We start from the raw sequence: 19,482 nt of genomic DNA on the forward strand, positions 1-19,482 counted from the left end.
AACAGGATGCTGGATTAGATGGACCTTTGGCCTGATCCAACAGGGCTCTTCTCTGTAACACCTAAAATGTCAGTCAAACTCTTCCTGCTTCTGTGGAGGTTGGAAGAAGCTCATGATTTTGGGGAGGGGATGCCTCTGTCTTTCATATGAGATTTGAACCCGTAAAAGTCTAGTCAGAGGTCATTTGTAACATGAGACTGCTTGAAAACAATCTTGGTGATCTGTGTGAAATAAAAGTAGTGGTTTTTTTTGTTGTTTTTTTAAACATCCATCTTAAAACTGTGATTTATGTGTAGCAGCAGATGACCAGATCCGGTGGTCTTGGTTATCTTCCGAAAAACAGTTGATGTGTCATATTTAAATGATGTTTAAATACCTATTACTGTTGTACACTGTGCACGGAAGAGGAACTTTGGTACCTGTAATTAGTTTGGACAGGCATGAATTCTGACTGAATTGCCTAATGTCATACGCTATGTGTAACTGATTCTTAATTTAGCTAGAAACCAGCCATTTTCAAGCTCTATGCCATGCCACACTGGTGTGCCAGGAATGGTCTGCAGGTGTGCTGCGGGATTTGGGGGGAGGGTCATTTATTAGTAGGGCTATTGCGGAATGTGAGCCCTCCACTGGCAGCATGGTGTGCCTTGACAATTTTAGGACCTTGTCAGTGTGCCACGAGACAAAAAGGGTTGAGAATCACTGATATAAACTCTTGATCTGTAATTCCTTTCTGTGCACTAAGAGAATCTGCGATATTGCAATGGTATGAATTTTGTTTATTTTATTTTGTGAATTTATACCCAACCTTTGCAGTTAAAAATGGCACAAAGTGGCTCTCAATAAATCAAACAGAATATCATTTAAAAATTAAAACAATCAACGTGCAATAAAAGAACAATATAATAAGCAATAAAATAACAGTAATAAATAGATAAAACATTCTCCACTAAATACTTGGAGCAGTGGCAAGAGAACACTTCAATAATTGTAAGATGGTAGTGAGGCAGCCCCCATCCTCTTCCTTCAGAAGCTAGTTGAAATAGAAATGTTTTTAAGGGCGCAATCCTAACCCACTTTCCAGCACTGGCATAGCTGTGCCAGTGGGGCATATGCTGCATCCTACCATTGGGGGGCAGTCACAAAGGCCTCCTCAAGGTATGGCAATGTTTGTTTCCTTACCTCGAAGTTGTATTACCCTTATGTCAAGGCTGGAAAGTGGGTTAGGATTGCGCCCTAAGCCTCATCTGTACTGCTCTAGGGAGAGGGCTGATTGTAGATCATTTGGAAACATGTTCCAGAGGTGTAGTGAGACAACAGAGAAGGCCGTGTTTCTTTGTCACCATCCCTTTTAACTCAGATTGCTGTGGAATTCTTAACAGGACTCTCTTGTTCAAATCAATGGGTACATTGCCCAGGGAATTTTCTGAGCAAATGGAATGAACTAGTGTGCTTCTATAGAGCTTCATGGTTTTGATAGGGTATGTCCATTTATATGGTTCTAGTGAGACTTGGTCTCATGTTTTTAATGAAACACGTACGTTCTGCTTCAGAATCTTTAAAAAGTAATCTTTTTATTTAATAATACTTAACTTGATTTGCAGGCACCAGCATTGGATGTTGTTGCAGTAGGACTTGTGTCTGGTCATATCATTGTGCACAATATTAAGTTTGATGAAACGATTATGAAATTTCAACAAGATTGGGGTCCCATAACAGCAATATCATTTCGTACAGGTAACCTTCATCATTGACTTGTCATTTTATAACAGGTAAAAAATGTTACAGAAAGAAACATTGTCAGTTATTTTCCAATCTTAAGCTACTGATTGACAGATTTAAACTCTGCAGTTGACTATGGCAACGCCTGCATGCTAATCCTGGTCTCTAGTGATGGTTTTAAGTTACCAGTCCAACACGACTGTTTTTGAAGGTGTTGCTTAACCTTCAATCTCTGGATAAGTTTTTATCTGTAGCGTAGGTTGGTTCCCCCCCCCAGTACTGAATATTTGCACTGTTTACGTCAGATCTTTCATCTGATGTTCTAGCTTCAGGGATGAAACTTGTTTTTGTTTTTCTTTATGTGATCAGATGGGCATGCTGTTATGGCTGCTGGAAGTCCTGCTGGGCATATTGGGTTGTGGGATCTAGAAGACAAGAAACTTTTGGGCCAGATGAGAGATGCACATTCCACAGCGATTTCTGGCATATCATTTGTCCAAGGAGAGCCACTTCTCATTACTAATGGTTCTGATAATGCTATAAGGGTAAGGTGTGTGTAAGTGTGTATTCCAAACTCATTTGTCCCACTGATTTTCCTAAGATTAATCATGCATAATGTACCTAGGGATGCAATGAACATTCATAACCTTCTTTGTAAAAATCTCATTCACAGCTGTTCAAGTCTCCAAAGTATAGCAACAGGTATTTAAACAATTATGGTAGATCTGATGCAAGATGTGTGGTTTCTGGTGGGGTTTAAAAACATTTTTATTTTGCTTGGCTTTCAAGGAGAGAGAAACCTTCTAGGAATCCCTTTTTTTAATTTATCACTTATAGGTCTTGGTTGCTGTTTTGTACTCTTTTGATTTTATGTATTGCTGTTGCATATGTTTTTTTTCCGGCCCTTCACACCACGCCAAATATTTGATACGACCCTCTGGCCAAAAAGTTTGGCGACTGCTGCTCTAGGGCAATGGTTTCCAAGCTTTTTAGCACCAGGACCCACTTTTGAAAACGAAACTCTATCAGGACCCACCTAGGTTTACTAGAATTTAAAGAAAGAAGATGAAGAAAGGAGATTTTTAGAAAGAAATAATTTTATTTATTTATAAGTAATAACCAGAAAGAAAGACCCAAAAACATTTATCTCTCTATATTTATACATGCTTGCAAACTGCAGGAGCTCAGCTCCTTGCTGAGCAGTTACCAGTTAGTATCTGATTTTTGAATAGCTTCAGGGCTTGAAGGAATTAGTTATTTGATCTTTCCTTCACCCTTTGGCAACCCACCAAAAATCAGGTCATGATCCATCAGTGGGTCCTGACTCACAGTTTGGGAACTACTGATCTAGGTTGTTGGGAGATTCTCCATAGCAGGCCTTCGTAGTGTGCAAACAACTGCAAGGTTAAGGTGTGATAAAAGAAAATTGTTCCTTCCTTTCTTGCAAAATGGAAAAGGCTTTTATCTGCAGAAGAAGAAATTATGATGCAAGCCTTAGTTTCTTCAAATCTATTCTTTAAAACTCACCTTTTCAATGAAAGCTTTTGTCCAACTCCTTAGTCCTGACTGTTACTAAGCTTAATATGCATAACTGAAATAAATGCATATTTTTTTCCTCCTATTTACTTCTTTATTCCCCTTCTCTGCTTCTGTTGACTCCTTCTGTCAGTTTCTAGATTATAAGGGTCACTGGGCAGAAGGGTCTCTGTGCTCTTCTTATGTTCTTATTAGAATCTTGTTCTCTGATTCTTGTAAAGCAACATGTATATAGATAGTGTTATGTAAATTTAAAAAAAGGTTTTGTGCATCTTTAAATGCAATAAATATATTAAAATGAGTCTCTGCATGTCTATGTACAAAACTGTTATATGCTGTGTATATGTATATGTTGATGTGTATTTCAATCCTCATCTTCAATACTGCCTTCCTTTCTACTTCAGAAAACTAACATTTATTTACTTTTTGAACAGATATGGATCTTTGATGGGCCTGGAGGAAGCGGTAGATTGCTAAGATACCGAATGGGACATAGCGCACCTCCAACAAAAATCAGATACCATGGACAAAATGGGCAACAAATTCTTAGTGCAGGTAGGAATTTCCTCAGGTTATTTTGAAATATGTGGTGTGATCAAATGATGTAATCTTACATGGAACAACACAATTAATTATGGTTTTTAGTCATGCTAATGTTAAGCATTAGTCACAAAATTTGGCAACTTCTCCTTTGTGAGCTCACCTCCTCCCTGTCTTGCTCCAAGGTAAGTTTCGAATCTTGAAAGAAGTTTACCTTTTAAACTTTCACTCTTAAACTTCTGTTACAGCATATCAGAAAACAAGAAACAAGCAAAGAGTTGTGCACGCTTTTCAAATTGAAGACGTAATATCTTTTAAAAGTTGTCCCTATCCAAAATATCCTAACATTTTAGTCTTTGACATAGAGGTAATTTCAAACACCCATTGTTGCATCAACAAATTTTATGGTTATATTGTAAATGCAAAGTTCTGCACCACAGTTTCAGTAAATGTGATCATGCTTGGGATATATTTTATGTAGGTATTTATTCTCTTTTTAAATATTTTTCCTTAGGTCAAGATAGCACCTTGCAGTCATTTTCCACAGTGCATGAACGATTCAATAAAAGTTTGGGACGAGGTGAGCCTCACTATACAGTGAATAGTCAAATGTTCAGTGAAAAGACTGTAATAATGAACTTGTAGAAATATTAAAAATATTCAGTGGCATTTGAATACACCAGAAATTATTTGTGATTTCCCTGTGTGTGTGTATATGTGTGAGGAGAGAATGCACACAGGATGTGATGTGCATTTCTTGTACAGTCTTTGGATATAGGCTTGTCAAATTGATTTGGTTTGTTAGAGAAAAATAGCAGCATGTTCTGCTGTTCAGAGCCAAAGGAAATCAGGTATAAAGAAGAAAGTTCCATTGAAATGACTGTCTGCACATAAAGGAGTTCACAGGCCTAACCAGGGTTGTCATGGCCTGGCTTCCTTTCCTTCTCCCCACATGGGCAAGTTGACATCATAGGGGCTTGAAATGACATGGATTCCCCCAGAGGCACTCACATTTACTGCTTCTGCTTCACAGTATGCTTATTTGTGTATGTAGGTGAGGAATTTAGCTCCAGCAAGTGGGTTAGAATCCTTGGGAAATGTTTGCTACCCACCCTTTTCCTGTACAAGCTCAGAGGGAGACTCATCTTCCATGTCACTCATGATCTGGTCCTTCTGCACCCTCTGGCTTCGCACTCTCTTCTTTCTAGCCACACCCAGTTTTGTACACCTTTTGTCTTCCTTCTATGCTTCCTCTCTCCTCCTTTCCATTTGCTTTACTCTCCACAGCTTCTCTCCTGATTTGCTGCCCTCTGTATTTCTTGCATGATCTGCCATCTCCCGCTGGCTTTTCTTTGCCCTTCTCCCTCTTTGTCTCGTAGTTCCACCTCCTGTTCTCTTCTTGTGTGTCTTCTGGCCACTGATCTTGGCCACTCTGCCCATTCACCCCTCAGTCCCACTGTTTCTCTTCTCTCTCATCTCTTCCTTGAGCCACTCTGCTGCTTCTCTCTACTTTTGACAATCTCTGTGAACTCTCTCTCCAAGTCCCTCTCATGCCTGCTGCTTTTGCTCTTGCTAATCTCTGCTGAGTTTGTTTTTTGGTTTCTCTTTTCAGTCTCTGCTGCCACTCTCCATGCTCTCTCACTCCTTCCTCTGCTCTGCTCCTCATCTCCCTCTCACCATTCTCTGCTCTTTTGCTCTATATTCTCTCACCAAACTTCGCTTGGCTTCTCTACCTGCACTTCTCCCTATCTTTTTTTTATGTCTCTGTGCTTTTCCTTCCACTCCCTTCCCTGATCTGTCTCCCCTTCCACTCTCTCCCCTCCCTGTTCAACCTTTCCTCCTTTATCCTCCCCTCCCCACAACTTCCCCTGGACTTCTGGATCATATCCCCATCTCCCATCAATCACATGCAGGCACTCTCATCTTCCAAGCCACGAGGCAAGGCTGGTCTTGCAGTTGTGCGGCTTGGAGAATCCCTGGCCCACGATGACTCTCTCAGGTGGCAGTGTCAGGAAGTTGCAGGGGTTTTGTTTTGTGTTTGGAACTTAACCATTCTGATCCTAATTTCAATGGGACTTATTCTGATAGAACATATGTGGAATTGGATAGTAATCCAGATAGTAACTGAAAATGATTTTAGAATGACTTGGTTTTTAAGCAGACTTCACACATTGCTGCCGTATTTTTCATATTTTAAAGGTTCCATAAATAAAAAGAAATCAAAACAGAAAGGTCTTCAGTATGATACATTGACACTTCCACCTATTACAACCTTTGCAACAGGTATGCAATTCTTCACCTAGTTTGCTTGAACAAGGTTATAAAAGGCATCAAGCCAAATGCTACTCCCCCCCCCCCCCCAAGATACTAAAGTTTTACACTCAGGAAATTGGCAGTAGTATTTATTTTCATCCGGCTCAACTAAACTTGCTTGTATATCTGCCTGACTGATAGGAATTGTAGAAAACTGGACTTGCAGTGGCTTTCCTTCTTCACCCAGGTTACCTCTGTGACACAAATTGCTCTGTGTTTTTAAAGCACTGCCTGTATTTAGGATTTGGATTCTGATTGCTTTTAAGAGCAAAAGCTCACTTAGATCAGTGGTTATTGCATGGCTTCACAAGATTTTCCCCACCACCACCAAAGCTTAGTTTTCTGAGTCATAAAGCACAACAATGGTGTAATCTATCTTGGTCTTGACCAAAGCCTAGCAGCCCAGTGTATAAAAGTGGTGAGGGGAACTAGGTATGCTTGAGGTCCCTGGGAGATGGACAGAGGAGTACCTGATGAAAATCCGCCTGGTTTCCACTAATTTTAATTCCTCCTCTACTCAAAAGAAGCTCATAACTATCTGTCTTCTGTGGTTTTCGGTTATGTGATTTAGTAAGTAGTATTCTTCTTGAACCGTGAAAGAGATAGTGTAGACATTGTTACCAACAGAGTTGGTGACGGGAGTTATTGTTAAAGATTTCTCTTTAAGAGGTACAGAGAGACCAGCCCTTATTGTATCTGAGACAGAGAGCAAATACAGCCAAAATGAAGTACAGCGCAAAATGACATATGTGTCACTTAACAACCATTTGGTTAATGACAGACCGCATATATGACAGTGGTCATAGCACAATAAAGATGCTCTTAATTAGGCAATCATCTCCCATAGCCTGTAGCAGAGTGTCTGTTTATACAACAGAGAGACTCTTAATGCAAATAAGAGGCAATCTATCTCAAGTAGCCTGTGCAGCCAGCTAGTGTCTGGCAGCAAGTGTCTGTTTACACAACAAAGACAATAGATTGGACTGAAAGTTCACTTAATGACCTTATCGCATAACTACGGGAATGTATTCTCATCTTTAAGTGGCACACACCTATGCACAGCTGTATTTGATAATGGGATCTTAGACTAGATAACAAGTCAGTGTAACACAGAGAATCACATTCCCTCAAAGAAAATATTGAAAAAGGAATAGTTTCTAATTCAAAGCATCACATATTATAAAGAGAAGATATAACTGTGATGCACAGAAAAATATTCCATAACCAAATAATACAGGTTGACTATATTCAATCTGTGAATTCAGCATCTCACCACAGAATTTGACTCACTACAGATGCCATATCCCTAAAGACCCACTTCCAAGTCTTCCAACATAGAGCTACAGGTTGAGCCTCTTTATTCGCATAGTTTCTGTTCCCAGGATGGCAAAAAATGCACTAAAGCAAATCCATTTAAAAAACACAGTTCCCTTGCTCTGATGATTTAAAAACAGCCTTGCTGACCTTTGTAATGTAAAATAAGTCATTAAGAAGACAATCCATCAATCAGTCGTCCTCCAAGAGCTTAGAAAGGCACTTCACTCAGCCCCTCCCTTCACCAATGCAAAGTGATCACCTTTCTTTCACGTGCTCAGGGGGAAGGGAGGGGTCACCTGGAGAGAGAAGGATTGATGGATTGTCAGCCAGGTGCTCTCTCTCTCATTAAGGAGGCTATTGTTAAAGGACTGTTCAGTTTTTTATACTGATTTTAAAGGGATGCATTTTCCCCCTTCTCCAGGGATGAGCACATTCCTTCTCATTTGCAGGGGCCATTTGTGTTGAGTCAAATCCGTGTATAAAAAATCCGTTTATAACAAGACTGGACCTGTATATTGCATTCAGCAAATAGATGGGGCTGAATATAATTGAATGAAATTCCATTCCATTCAGCCACATCCAGTGGCTGAATGGGTTATAGTTGTATACAAAGGAATTCTGGGGTGATACTGGAAGATGAGGAAATGTGTCTTTAGAGCCATTTTTAGCCTTGAGAGGCTTGAAAATGATGTGGTTTTGTGAAGGTAGGAATCCCAATTTTCGTGCACTTTTTTTTTTTAAAAAGGACATTTAACTGGAACCCCAAATATCTGTGGATTTTGGTGTCTGTGGGGGGTTCTGGAACAGGGGTGAACCTGTAAATAGAAATTTGCCCTAATAAGTGTGTAGTGTTTGTTCCTGACTAAACAGTGAGCTTCTCAAAAGTATCTGGCTGGTCACTGAGGGAAACAAGTTACTGCCATAGGTGAATCTTTGGTCTGATCCAGCAGGTCTTTTCTGTATTCCATTCTTAAATGTGTTATTTTGGATGCTTCTTAGGTTAGTTCTGTAGTGCTGATACAGTTACCATTGATTCTGTGATGCACAGAATACATGCATCCCTTTTGGTGTGGGAGAAACATGGGATAAAAATTATATGAATGAATGAATAGGTGGACTTCAAGGGCCCTGTTGTGCTAAGCGTGGTATGAGCAGAGTAAACTTGAAGACAAGCTGAATTTGGCATCTTTTTACTGAAACCACTGTAATCCAGTTATATTTTGTTCCAAAATGTTTGTGAAACCTCTTTTCTACCTGAGAAGCACTACTTAAGTAAAAGTTTTGCGTTTAAGGAATTTTGATTGTGTTACAGAGATAGCCCGTCAAAGTGATTGGGATGGGATCATTGCTTGCCATCAAGGTTACATAACCTGTACTACCTGGAATTATCAGAAAGCATCAATGGGAATCCATAAACTAAAACCTGACGACTTCCGCAAAAAGAAACCTCTTGGTGTATTTGCAACAGTAAGAATTTTAAAAAATAACATTTGTAAATAATCTGATATAATCTGCACAGTAGTAAGTCTGAATGCAAATGGAACTGCAAGTGCAATGGAGTGGCTTGCCCAGTTCCTCTATGAGTGGGTATTATTGGCCGTAGCTGTGGCAACTACCCACCTTTGCATTTGAGCAGTCTTAGAGGATGTGCTGGAAACATCAGAACAGCTGTATGTTGATGCTCACGATAATGAGTGATGCTAATTACATTATAATGCCTGCTAAGAACCAACATAGGCTTCTGTGAGTGGTGACAAAATTGAATAAACTTCTGGCTGATGGTGAAGAGAGTGTATATAGTAGTAGTCAAATTATGATACATTAGTTAAATAGTGCTTTTAGCGCAGGGGTGCCCTAACCCTGGCCCGGCGGCCACTTGCAGCTCTCGGGGGCTCCCAATCTGGCCCTTGGGGAGCTCCCAGTCTCCATTGAGCCTCTGGCCCTCCAGAGACTTGCTGGAGCCCATGCTGGCCCGATACAACTGTTCTCAGCACAAGAGTGACTGATCGACCTCTCGTATGAACTGTGGAACGAAGACTACTTGCTGTTTGACATCTGTGATGCAGCAGTGGCAGTGAAGGAAAGACCAGCCTTGCTTTGTGCAAGGCCTTGCTTTGTGTAAGACCTTCATTCATTCATATAAGTTCCATCTCTCATATATTCATTTATGTAAATTTATTCAAATTTTATTCCCGGCCCTCACCACAGTGTCAGAGAGATGATGTGGCCCTCCTGCCAAAATGTTTGGACACCCCTGTTTTAGCATAATGAGCCTGATCCTACGCTGTGCTTATGAGCATGATTTTTTCTTTTTATTGTTCATTCTAAATACTGGAAGTAAAATCAGTACAGGGAACCCCATATCCACAGATCCTGTATCTGCGGATTTGCTTATCCGCGGCTGTAATCTGGGTCCCCCCTCAGCGTGTGCACCCTGTCCAGAGGCAAGGGGAGTGGGAGCTCAGCAGAGGCCAGGGACATCTGTCTGCGGCCTCTGCCGAGCTCAGAGGGAGCTCAGAAGCTGAAAACATGTGACATCCGGTTTCATGGAGTAACCAGAAGTGATGTTATTAATGCCTTATAAGGCATTAGGAGGCCCAGGGAAGCCATGGAGGGCCTCCAGAAGGGGGGTGGCCCCCCGGGACTGCGAGGATGGGCATTCTCCCATATCAGCGGTTTCAGCTATCTGTGGGGGCTGCCAGAACGGAACCCCCTTGGACAAGGGGGCATGCCTGCACTTGATAACAATCATGTATGCTTTGTTTCAAAGTAAAGGTAGTTATATAGTTCAGTGCAATTACATTTAACATGAACACCTGTCATACAATTGAAATGTACAGATTTTCTTCATGATAAACATGCAGAAAGGAAAAAAAAATAAACTCCTAGATTGTAAGATCCTATCCAGAATAGTTCTTTATGGTTTTCTGACATTTTGAGTGTAAGAGCATTTAGTTTAGTTCAATTTATTTGTTTCTGATTTGTCTTAATCATTTCAGAAAGATGGAGTCTTTTAGCTCAATATAGAGCGAAATCTGCCATTTCCCAAAATGGTGGATTTTTCATGTGTTGGTTTTTTTAGAACTTTTAGGTATGTTCATCACAGCTATCAAAAGTCTTCAGTTTTCAGACTTTTATTCTAAATGTCCAGGTATAGCCTAAAATTTGACTATTTGCACTCTATGAATCTCTTCTTTCTTAGTGATTTTCAAATAATGGGGAAAATCCTTCTGAAAAGATATCAAATATTTTATCCTCCCCATCCCAAAAAAACCCCTTCTGTGTTAATTATACTATATTTCAATGTCTAACTTTGTCTCTTTCCCTGAAAGGCAGTAGCTATCACTTCCTGTGGAAACTTTGCTGTAATTGGACTTACAACTGGGCATGTGGACATATACAACATGCAGTCTGGTATTCACAGGGGACGTTATGGCAAAGAGAAAGGTGAAAATTGTGATTTTTTTCAAACAGTGTGTTCTAAGAAAAACTTTAGTATTCTGTCTATGCAGAAATTTTATATAGGAACTGAACTAGGTTATTCTTCATCTATAAGCTGAAGTTGACTCCCAGTTTATTTTGAAGTACTTGATTGGACATCCTCATAAAACTTACGACCAGTAGAGGTTAAACAAAGAAAGGGAACAAGGTTCGGTCTTGTGGAGACCTGTGCATGTATTGCCATATATAGTATATATTGTGTGATCTGGATTATATGCCTGTGCACCAATGAGTGCATGGGACATATGAATGAATGTCTGAGCACAAAGCATATTCAGTTTGCTAGGAAATAGGCAGAACCAGTGAATTATTTCAGTGTCCCTCCATGAGCCAGATTTTAGGATATATAATATGACAAATCAGTGACTACAACTGGAAATGTATGAAAGTTGCCATCTCATTTCCAGCAGATTAACATGAGCCTTTGAAGTATTGCCAGGAAGAAATGGGGGTTGAGTTTGTGGGATTGATAGGAGCTTTGTTCAGCCTTCTGACTAATAACTATAATCAGAGTTTCTCAGGCTCTAAGTGGGGGACTTAGAGTCCCCCTGGGACTTTTTTTCAAATGGAAAGGAGGATCCCATCCTGGTGACCTCTGCTAAAGCAGACCTCTGCTAAATGTAAGCCTTTGCAAAACAGAACCAGGCTGCAGCAGCATTTGCAAAATTCTGTGGAGAGTAAAAGATTAACTTTGGCTGGAATTTCCCAGGGAGATTACCATAGAAACTAATGATTGTGCCTGCCTGAAGAAAGGAAACTTTCTCTGATCAATCCGAATGTTGATTTGAGCTTGATTACTTGGCAAAAATTTTACCTACATAATTTTGTTGTATCAGATACCACAAATAATCAACAAATTGCATTGCCAGAGGAATGTCCTGTGGCGAACAATATCTTCATGTCCTTTTAAGATTTTATATGGCATGGGCATTGAAGAAGCTTCTATTTAAACTCCTCTTTCTGACTTTTTTGTTAGAGTCTTCTTAGTAATAGCCTGGGATAAGTTCTGGGGATGCTTTCTAGAAACAAGAACTAACTGGAAAATCCTGTAGCTCTGTATGTTCCAAATGTTAAATATAGTTAACCTCTAAATCAGTGTTTCTCAAACTGTGGGTCAGGACCCACTAGGTGGGTCACGAGCCCATTCCAGGTGGGTTCCCATTCATTTCAATATTTTTAATATATTAGACTTGATGTTCCCATGGTACGTGACTGCATTTGGGCAAGTGTTACAGGCGTGTACTTTTAACAAGCTACAATGTATATGCTTTTAACAATGGTAGTAAATGGGACTTACTCCTGGATAAGTGTGGGTAAGATTGCAGCCTAGGATTGTTAAAAATTTGCCTGCTTGGTGATATCATGAAATCATTTCTGGTGGGTCCTGACAAATTTTCATTCTAAAAAGTGAGTCCTGGTGCTAAAAGTTTGAGAACCACTGACTATAACCATAACCAATCAACAGAGGTATCATTCCATGTCTGTAGAGCAGTGGTTCTCAGACTAGTAAATCATGACCTACCAGTTAGAGAACTACTGCTCCTGTTCCATCAAAGGGCAGTGACAGGGGGAAAGCAAGGACACAGTGCTCAGGATTGTGCTGCCGTAGAGGAAGTGGGAACTGTTTATAACTTAATTTTCCTGCTGCCAGGGTCTGGGCGGTGCAGAGGGCCCTGCGGAGCCTTCTGCAGGGCTCCCTGTGGCTTGTAGAAAGTTAAAAAAGAGATCATGACCCACTTCTGGGTTGTGATTGTGAAACCAGAAGTGGGTCGTGATCTCTTTTATTACTTTCTACGAGCTGCAGGAAACCCTGCAGAGGGCTCTGTAGGGCTCCCCGCACCCCTGGCCCTGGCAGTAGGTTAGTTAAGTTAAAAACAGCCCCCTCTTCCCCCACAGTGGCACGATCCTGGGGAATCACATCACTGCTTTCAACACCACTTCTGCAAAAACTTACCCTGGTTTTTGAACTCCCAGAGTTTTTGAGAACCAGTGCTGTAGAATGTTCTGATAAGAAAGCAACCATAATAAGTTTGTCTATTGCTATTCATTGTTGCTGTAAGGAAATTCTAATCCACATTTTTGTCTTTGGCTGACACACTGGTCTCAGAAGTTGCCTCTGCAATACTTTATTGAATTTTATTTTTAAAAGTAAAAAAAAAAAAGACTTTGGAATCCAGAGTATATCGCATATCATACCATGCCTCTCGTGTGTTTTGTAGCATGACATTGCCACATACAGTGAAGGATGAAGCTTCACTGACTGACTACTCTAAAGCCAGTTCCATGGTGAACAAAACATGTCAGAGGGACTGAGAATGGACAGTGATTTTGATCGTATGTTTGTCAGTTCTTCAATTATGAACTACAAAAAGTGCCTGTCTATATCTTCAGATACTCTGTAGATAATAGCTGTTTTACATAATGCATATATAACAGTGGTGCTTGTGGGGGGGGGGAAGATAAGTAAATGCGAATCTTTCTCTCTCTCTTTTTAATTATGGTTAAAGCCCATGAAGGTTCCATACGAGGAGTGGCAGTGGATGGATTAAATCAGTTTACAATCACCGCAGGAAGTGAAGGGTTGGTCAAGTTCTGGAAATTTAAGACCAGGGAGCTTGTTCACTCTACCAACCTCTCTGTTTCTCCAAGTAAAATGTTGCTTCACAGAGACAGGTAAGACTACAAAGGTATGCTAATTTTAAATAACAAGGGAGAATTAAGATTTCTGGTTTGGAGACATTTAGTAGTTTCCAATCTGGTATTGGAGACTTCCCCCTTATGGAGCATAGTTTGATTGATACAAACACTAAAACTTATGCCATCCTTGTCCTTTTATATTTAACTCTTTGTAAATCTACCACATTCATCTGCTTCTTTTGCTCTGTCTTTCCTGTTTGTATCTTTGGCGTCACAAGCCGCTGGCTCTGTCCTCTTAGGAAAGCATTTAGGATCACTTTACTTACTGACATTCTTTTTCAGGAGTTTCTCCCAGACCTGTTAAGTAATCTCTTAGAAACACAAATATCATTTTTTTGAGAGTTTTGATAAGAACTAAATGTACTCCATTTTTTGTCCCCTTCCAATGTTTGTTCAATTCATATTCTTCTGAATTTTACAGTGGTATTCTGGGAATTGCAACAGATGACTTTGATATTAATGTTCTTGATATCGAAACAAGAAGAACTGTGAGGAAGTTTTCAGGACACCGTGGTCAGATAAATGACATGGTAAGTCTGTGTCTGTAATCAATAAATGATAGGTCTTGTGTGACAGGTTATGTACTGTCGTAAAAATCTTCAATATGTTAGATCTTACTCTTGAAGGTTTTATACAGAAATAAATGCAGATTCCTTGGCCTGACGCACCTAATATTTTAGGCAGTGGTGAAGCTAAGGACTTGAACATTGTCTAAATGAGAGACCACTGGAAATACCATGTAAGCCACTCTGAGCTTACTAAAGTATACACGAAGTTAGCATATGAGATGGTTAAGAAAACACACAGATTACACATGTTATTTGGATTGCTAATATGTCTAATATTGGACTGTTCTTTGGGTTGCAAATATGCCCAATACTGGATATATTTGCAAATTCCTGTTACAGTGAAATGCTTTTGGAGCTACTCTGCATAGTGAGTGGTGGACTACCATCTCAACCATAAATTATTTTTGCTGTGGGATCTCCTTTGCCAGTCTGGGCAGTTGAGGTTGAATATCTCATGTGTCAAGATTTTGTCAGTTACTTTTGTCTTTTTTTACTAATTTGTTTTCTGAAAAATTGATGAGGTGCCAGTATTTACATAAGTTTACATTAAGTATGTCATTGTACATTTCAGTATGTCTAAAACTGAATATCTTGTTAAGCTGCTAAGTGGAATGATGATCTATTATAGGCTTTCAGTCCTGATGGACGTTGGCTAATAACTGCATCTATGGATTCTACCATTAGGACTTGGGACCTCCCATCTGGATGGTAAGTAAACTTAGAGTTTATAGAAGAGCTGCTATTTCTGTGTGATATGATGAGATCAGGGCTCTTATCTCTGAGCTAATTGATGACTTGGCCTGACTGTGGAGAGAGAGTTCATGCTGACTGGCCTCAAAAATATTGCACAAAGTTGAGAGCAGCAAGCCTCCAAGTTCTCCCAAAATTTTCACCAGTCTCTATGGCAAAGCCAACCACACCCCCAAATACACTAGTTGAGTCTGGACTTGAACATGGTAACAGTCCTGTGCCTTTTGGATTTTTTTTTATTGGTCAGTCTTTTCAGCACTGACATAAGGGCAATGAAGCTCTGAGGTAAAGGAACAAACATCTGTTACTTTGAGGAGGGCTCTGTGAGTGACACCCAACTGCAGGATGCAGCACCTGCCTCATTGGCACCGCCATGCCAATGCTGGAAAGCACTGACATAAGGGGTTAGGATTGCACCCTATGTCTGATTTTTATGTGCAAGATGTGCACAATCTTTTTTCTTTTCAGAATTGCAGCTTTCTAGTCTTCGGACCCCTTTGTAAGCTTGTCTTGCAGTCTAGGGGTTGTACATAGTTCCATTTCCACAGAGCAAGAAGTTCAAAGGAAGTGAATCTTTCAGTATAACCCTAGTTTTCCTTTAAAATGTATCTTCTGATATTTCACACATTCATGTTTCATCTTGTATTTTTATCTTTTGATCAGTAAGTACTAAAAGGACATATTGCCTCACTTGCTGACTCATGAAAAATCTAAATGTTCTTGTTGTAACATCTTATGGATCGGTAATATTGGAAATCCCGTGAACATATTTTGACGTCAAATGTAAATAAGAAATGGGATAATGTCTTATGGATTGTCTTATGTGGGATGATGTCTTGCTAACTTGTCTGGGATTATGTCTTGCTAACTTGCCTGGGAGGAAATTTGTCAAACGCTGGGCACTTGTTTACTGCTATACAAGTATCTACTATACAGATATTTTATCTGATTTTCTGCAACCTTATTAGGCGTTATACCTATACAGTGGTTTGAATGACCTTTTGATTCAATTCAATACTGCATTTTAATAGTTCTAAAGATGTAATAAAATATTGTACTAAGAAACCATGGATTAGTCTAGAATATTAACAACCATGCCATTGTTGTACTGTAGGATACCCAGCATTCTTATAAACTGGCATCTTGTTAGTCTTAGTCTTACTAAGTTTCCTGAAAGGGGAAAACTTACTAAGTTACTAAAACTTAGTCTCACTAAGTTTCCTGAAAGGGGCAGAAACTTGTATCTTAAAAATCACAACCATACACACTCTCCTGTTTTGTATTCATATTACTTTACTCCCCATGTCACTCCCGGATTGGCCTTTTCAGCCACACTAGACGCTGTGCCAGAACCACCTTTCAGAGCGCAATACCATAGTCTTTCGAGACTGAAGGTTGCCAATACAATACTCCCCATGTTACTTATACCCAGGTCTGTTGCTCTGTATCTCCCTACCTATGATTCTGGGGCTGCAATCCTATCCACTCTTACCTGGGAATCCCATTGATTATAATGAGAATTACTTCTGAGTAGACATGCCTAGGATTGTCTTTAAGTCAGTTATTTCTGTAGTTCTGATCCTCTGCCATTAATTCAGAACAGAGGACTGAAAATGGTAGATGTAGTAAATTTACTGAATTGGGTGAGTCAGCTTACCCTTCTGAAGTATTATTGGAACTGGTTAACATTTATAGATTTACTTAGAGTGCAATCCTAAAGGAGTGCTAGGCTGGCACAAGTCTCAGCCTGGGAGAGGTAGCAAACATGCTGTAAAGCCTCTCTGTGTGTTGACTGGGCCAGTGCAGGGTTGCACATTGGCCTGCGTAGGCCAGATCTAGTCTCCATGCCGACCAGGACAGGTAGGTCTGTGTTGGCTGGTGTGGGAATCTGGAAGGCTGGTGTGGGAGTCTGGAAAGCGGGGAGAGGGAGGTGGGGCCAGGATCTGGCAATTATGCCAGATCCTAGCCCCGTTCCCAGATGGTGTGGAGTAGCTTAGGTTGCTCTGTTCTGCTTGGATCTTCAGGTGTTGCAGATATGAGTCTGTGGCTCTCCCCAGGGTAAGGGGAATTTTTCCTGCTGCCTTGGGCCAAGCTTCAGCCAGCCCCAAATTTGTGCCGAATACAGCGCAGGTCTGCTGGACTGCCTGTTCCAGCACAAGTTAGGATTGCGCTTTTAGTTCCACAGTTCTAGAGTTAACTGCATGGGTCCAAACTAAACATATTTTTAACTGCTATCATTTTATTTTGGTGCATCTGTATCAGACTTACTGCAATCAGGCTATTTCCTCTCCCACTAGGGCAGGGGTGTCCAAAGTTTTTGGCAGGAGGGCCACATTGTCTCTCTGACACTGTGTTGGGGGCGGGGGGGAAAGAATTAATTTACATTTAAAATTTGAATAAATTTACATAAGTTTTCATAAATGAATATATTAAAGATGAACTTATATGAATGAATGAAGGTCTTGCAATAGCTCAAGGCCTATAAAAGACCTTTCCTTTGCTGCTGCTACTGCATCACAGACATGAAACAACAAGCAGTGGAGGGAGCCCTCATCCCACAGCTCATGCGAGAGGTCAAACCAGGCTCCCCAGCTCGTCAGAAGAGAAAGTGGAGCGATTGTGCTCCATTTCCGGTTTTGCGGAAGTGGAACGTGATCACTCCACTTTTACTTTGGATGAACTGGGGAGCCCTGCAGACACTTGCGCAGTACTCCCTGCACCCCAGGACAGGTGCTGCAGGGACTGGTGTGTTCATCCCAGTCCCTGCAGCCCCCCTTAGCAACGGGATCCTGGGGATCATGTCGCTGCCTCCTCAAGACTTACTGCGGTTCAAACGCTCCCCGAGAGTTTGAAAACCGCTGCCCTAACCCTATCTGTCTTTCCCCCCATCTCAGAGTTTTGATTTTTTTGTTGGTGAATGAAATGACTTCAAAGACCAGCTGGAGTTTGGCACACCATTTCTTCTCCATTATCTCATGCCAGGCATGCTGCTTGCTGTGGTGAATAGCTCAGAGGAATGTGAGCATGGTGACACCTCAATAGAATCTGCTTCAAGAGCTTTTAGTTTCTGGATTCCTAGTATGGGGTGGAATCTTTGGCTGTTGAACTTGTGCACAGTTTCAAGATCTTATACTACTGAACTTTCTGAACAAGCTGGCAAATCAGTGTCCAGGTCACTGTTGGAGGCCTGGCTCACGCCTTTGCTGTTTTGGTTTGCGGACAACAACAATTGTTGTTCTTTATTTAACCTTTTCAATAAATAATAGAATTGAAATCCTGGGAGATCTTAGGAGTTATTATCTGCTTCTTCTGTTTTTGTATATGCTTCTTACAGTGCAAGCCTATGTACATTTACTTCGAAGTAAGTTCCATTGTGTTCAACGGGGCTTACTCCCAGAAAACTGTGTATAGGTTTCTGACCTTGGTTCATGTTTCCTATTTCATTATTGTCCGGATTAAGCATTTAGGGCACAATCCTAACTAGGTCTACTCAGAAGTAAGTTCTATTTTGTTCAGTGGGGCTTACTGTCAGGAAAGTGTGGTTAGGATTGCAGCCTTAGAGGCTAAATTCTTTGCAGTTCAAAGGAGATAGTAGGAAAAAAAACACCTCAGAATTTGTACAAACTCTTGTCCATGCCTAATGTAGCTCAGGTTCCATGGCTCAATTTTTATAAGTCCTTGAGTTAATTGTTATAAACTGTGAAATAAAAACAGATTTGACTTAAACCTCTAACATTTGTGCAAACAAGCTGGTTTTAACTGTCAAGTTTATATAGAGCACTCATGATTGTATCTCCTAATTTGTATACTAGGAATATAAATTCACAAGTTGTTTAGCTACACATAATATTTTATTGGATTATTTGAAATGTTTGCATGGTTTTATATTTAATACTAGTGACTGCATCTGATTTAATGTGTTAAATGTTAGAACTGGAAATATACAATATCTGTTAATAGTGAGTTATTTCTTTTTGCAGCCTTGTAGACTGTTTCCTGTTAGATTCAGCAGCAGTAAGCATTACAATGTCTCCTACTGGAGATTTTCTAGCTTCCTCCCATGTGGATGATCTTGGAATTTATCTATGGTAAGTCTACCAGTGCCTTATTTATTTATATATCACATCCTTCCTCCAAGGAGCTCAGGGTGGTGAACATGATTCCTTCACTCCTTTTGTGCCCACAACAACCCTATGAGATAGGTTACGCTGAGAGTGAGTGACTGGCCCAAGGTTACCATGGAAACTTAATGGCTGAGTAGAGATATGAACCTGAGTTTTCTAGGTCTAAGTCCAACACCAGAACCACTAAATCATCCTGGCTGTCATGTGCCTTGTATTTTTGCATTTTAAAAGGGGGCAAGACTGTACATTTCTAATGTTGAATTGTTCCATGGCACACTTATAAAGGGCACAGATTCTGTCCTTTGGAAAATTTCTGTATAACCTTTCTCTGCTGGGGCAGAGAAAACAGCTACATTCTGAACAGATTTGCTTGGAAATACGTCCCATTTATTGCATTTGAATTTGCTGCCTAT

The 19,482-nt window shown here is 40.4% G+C and overlaps 1 protein-coding gene across 1 annotated transcript in view; it reads left to right on the forward strand.

Annotated features, from left to right (window-relative positions):
* The window catches only part of WDR36 (WD repeat domain 36), a 40,783-nt gene that overhangs the window by 13,990 nt on the left and 7,311 nt on the right, over positions 1–19,482 (forward strand). Inside the window, exons 7-17 of the mRNA XM_066615287.1 lie at positions 1,605–1,737; positions 2,092–2,267; positions 3,693–3,813; positions 4,313–4,378; positions 5,998–6,081; positions 8,741–8,895; positions 10,761–10,875; positions 13,437–13,602; positions 14,048–14,156; positions 14,824–14,903; positions 18,926–19,033. Of these exons, the coding sequence (XP_066471384.1) occupies positions 1,605–1,737; positions 2,092–2,267; positions 3,693–3,813; positions 4,313–4,378; positions 5,998–6,081; positions 8,741–8,895; positions 10,761–10,875; positions 13,437–13,602; positions 14,048–14,156; positions 14,824–14,903; positions 18,926–19,033 (1,313 nt within the window). The remainder of the gene's footprint in view (positions 1–1,604; positions 1,738–2,091; positions 2,268–3,692; positions 3,814–4,312; positions 4,379–5,997; positions 6,082–8,740; positions 8,896–10,760; positions 10,876–13,436; positions 13,603–14,047; positions 14,157–14,823; positions 14,904–18,925; positions 19,034–19,482) is intronic.

The sequence above is a fragment of the Tiliqua scincoides genome, chromosome 2, assembly GCF_035046505.1.
Source record: "Tiliqua scincoides isolate rTilSci1 chromosome 2, rTilSci1.hap2, whole genome shotgun sequence".
Lineage (NCBI taxonomy): Eukaryota > Metazoa > Chordata > Lepidosauria > Squamata > Scincidae > Tiliqua > Tiliqua scincoides.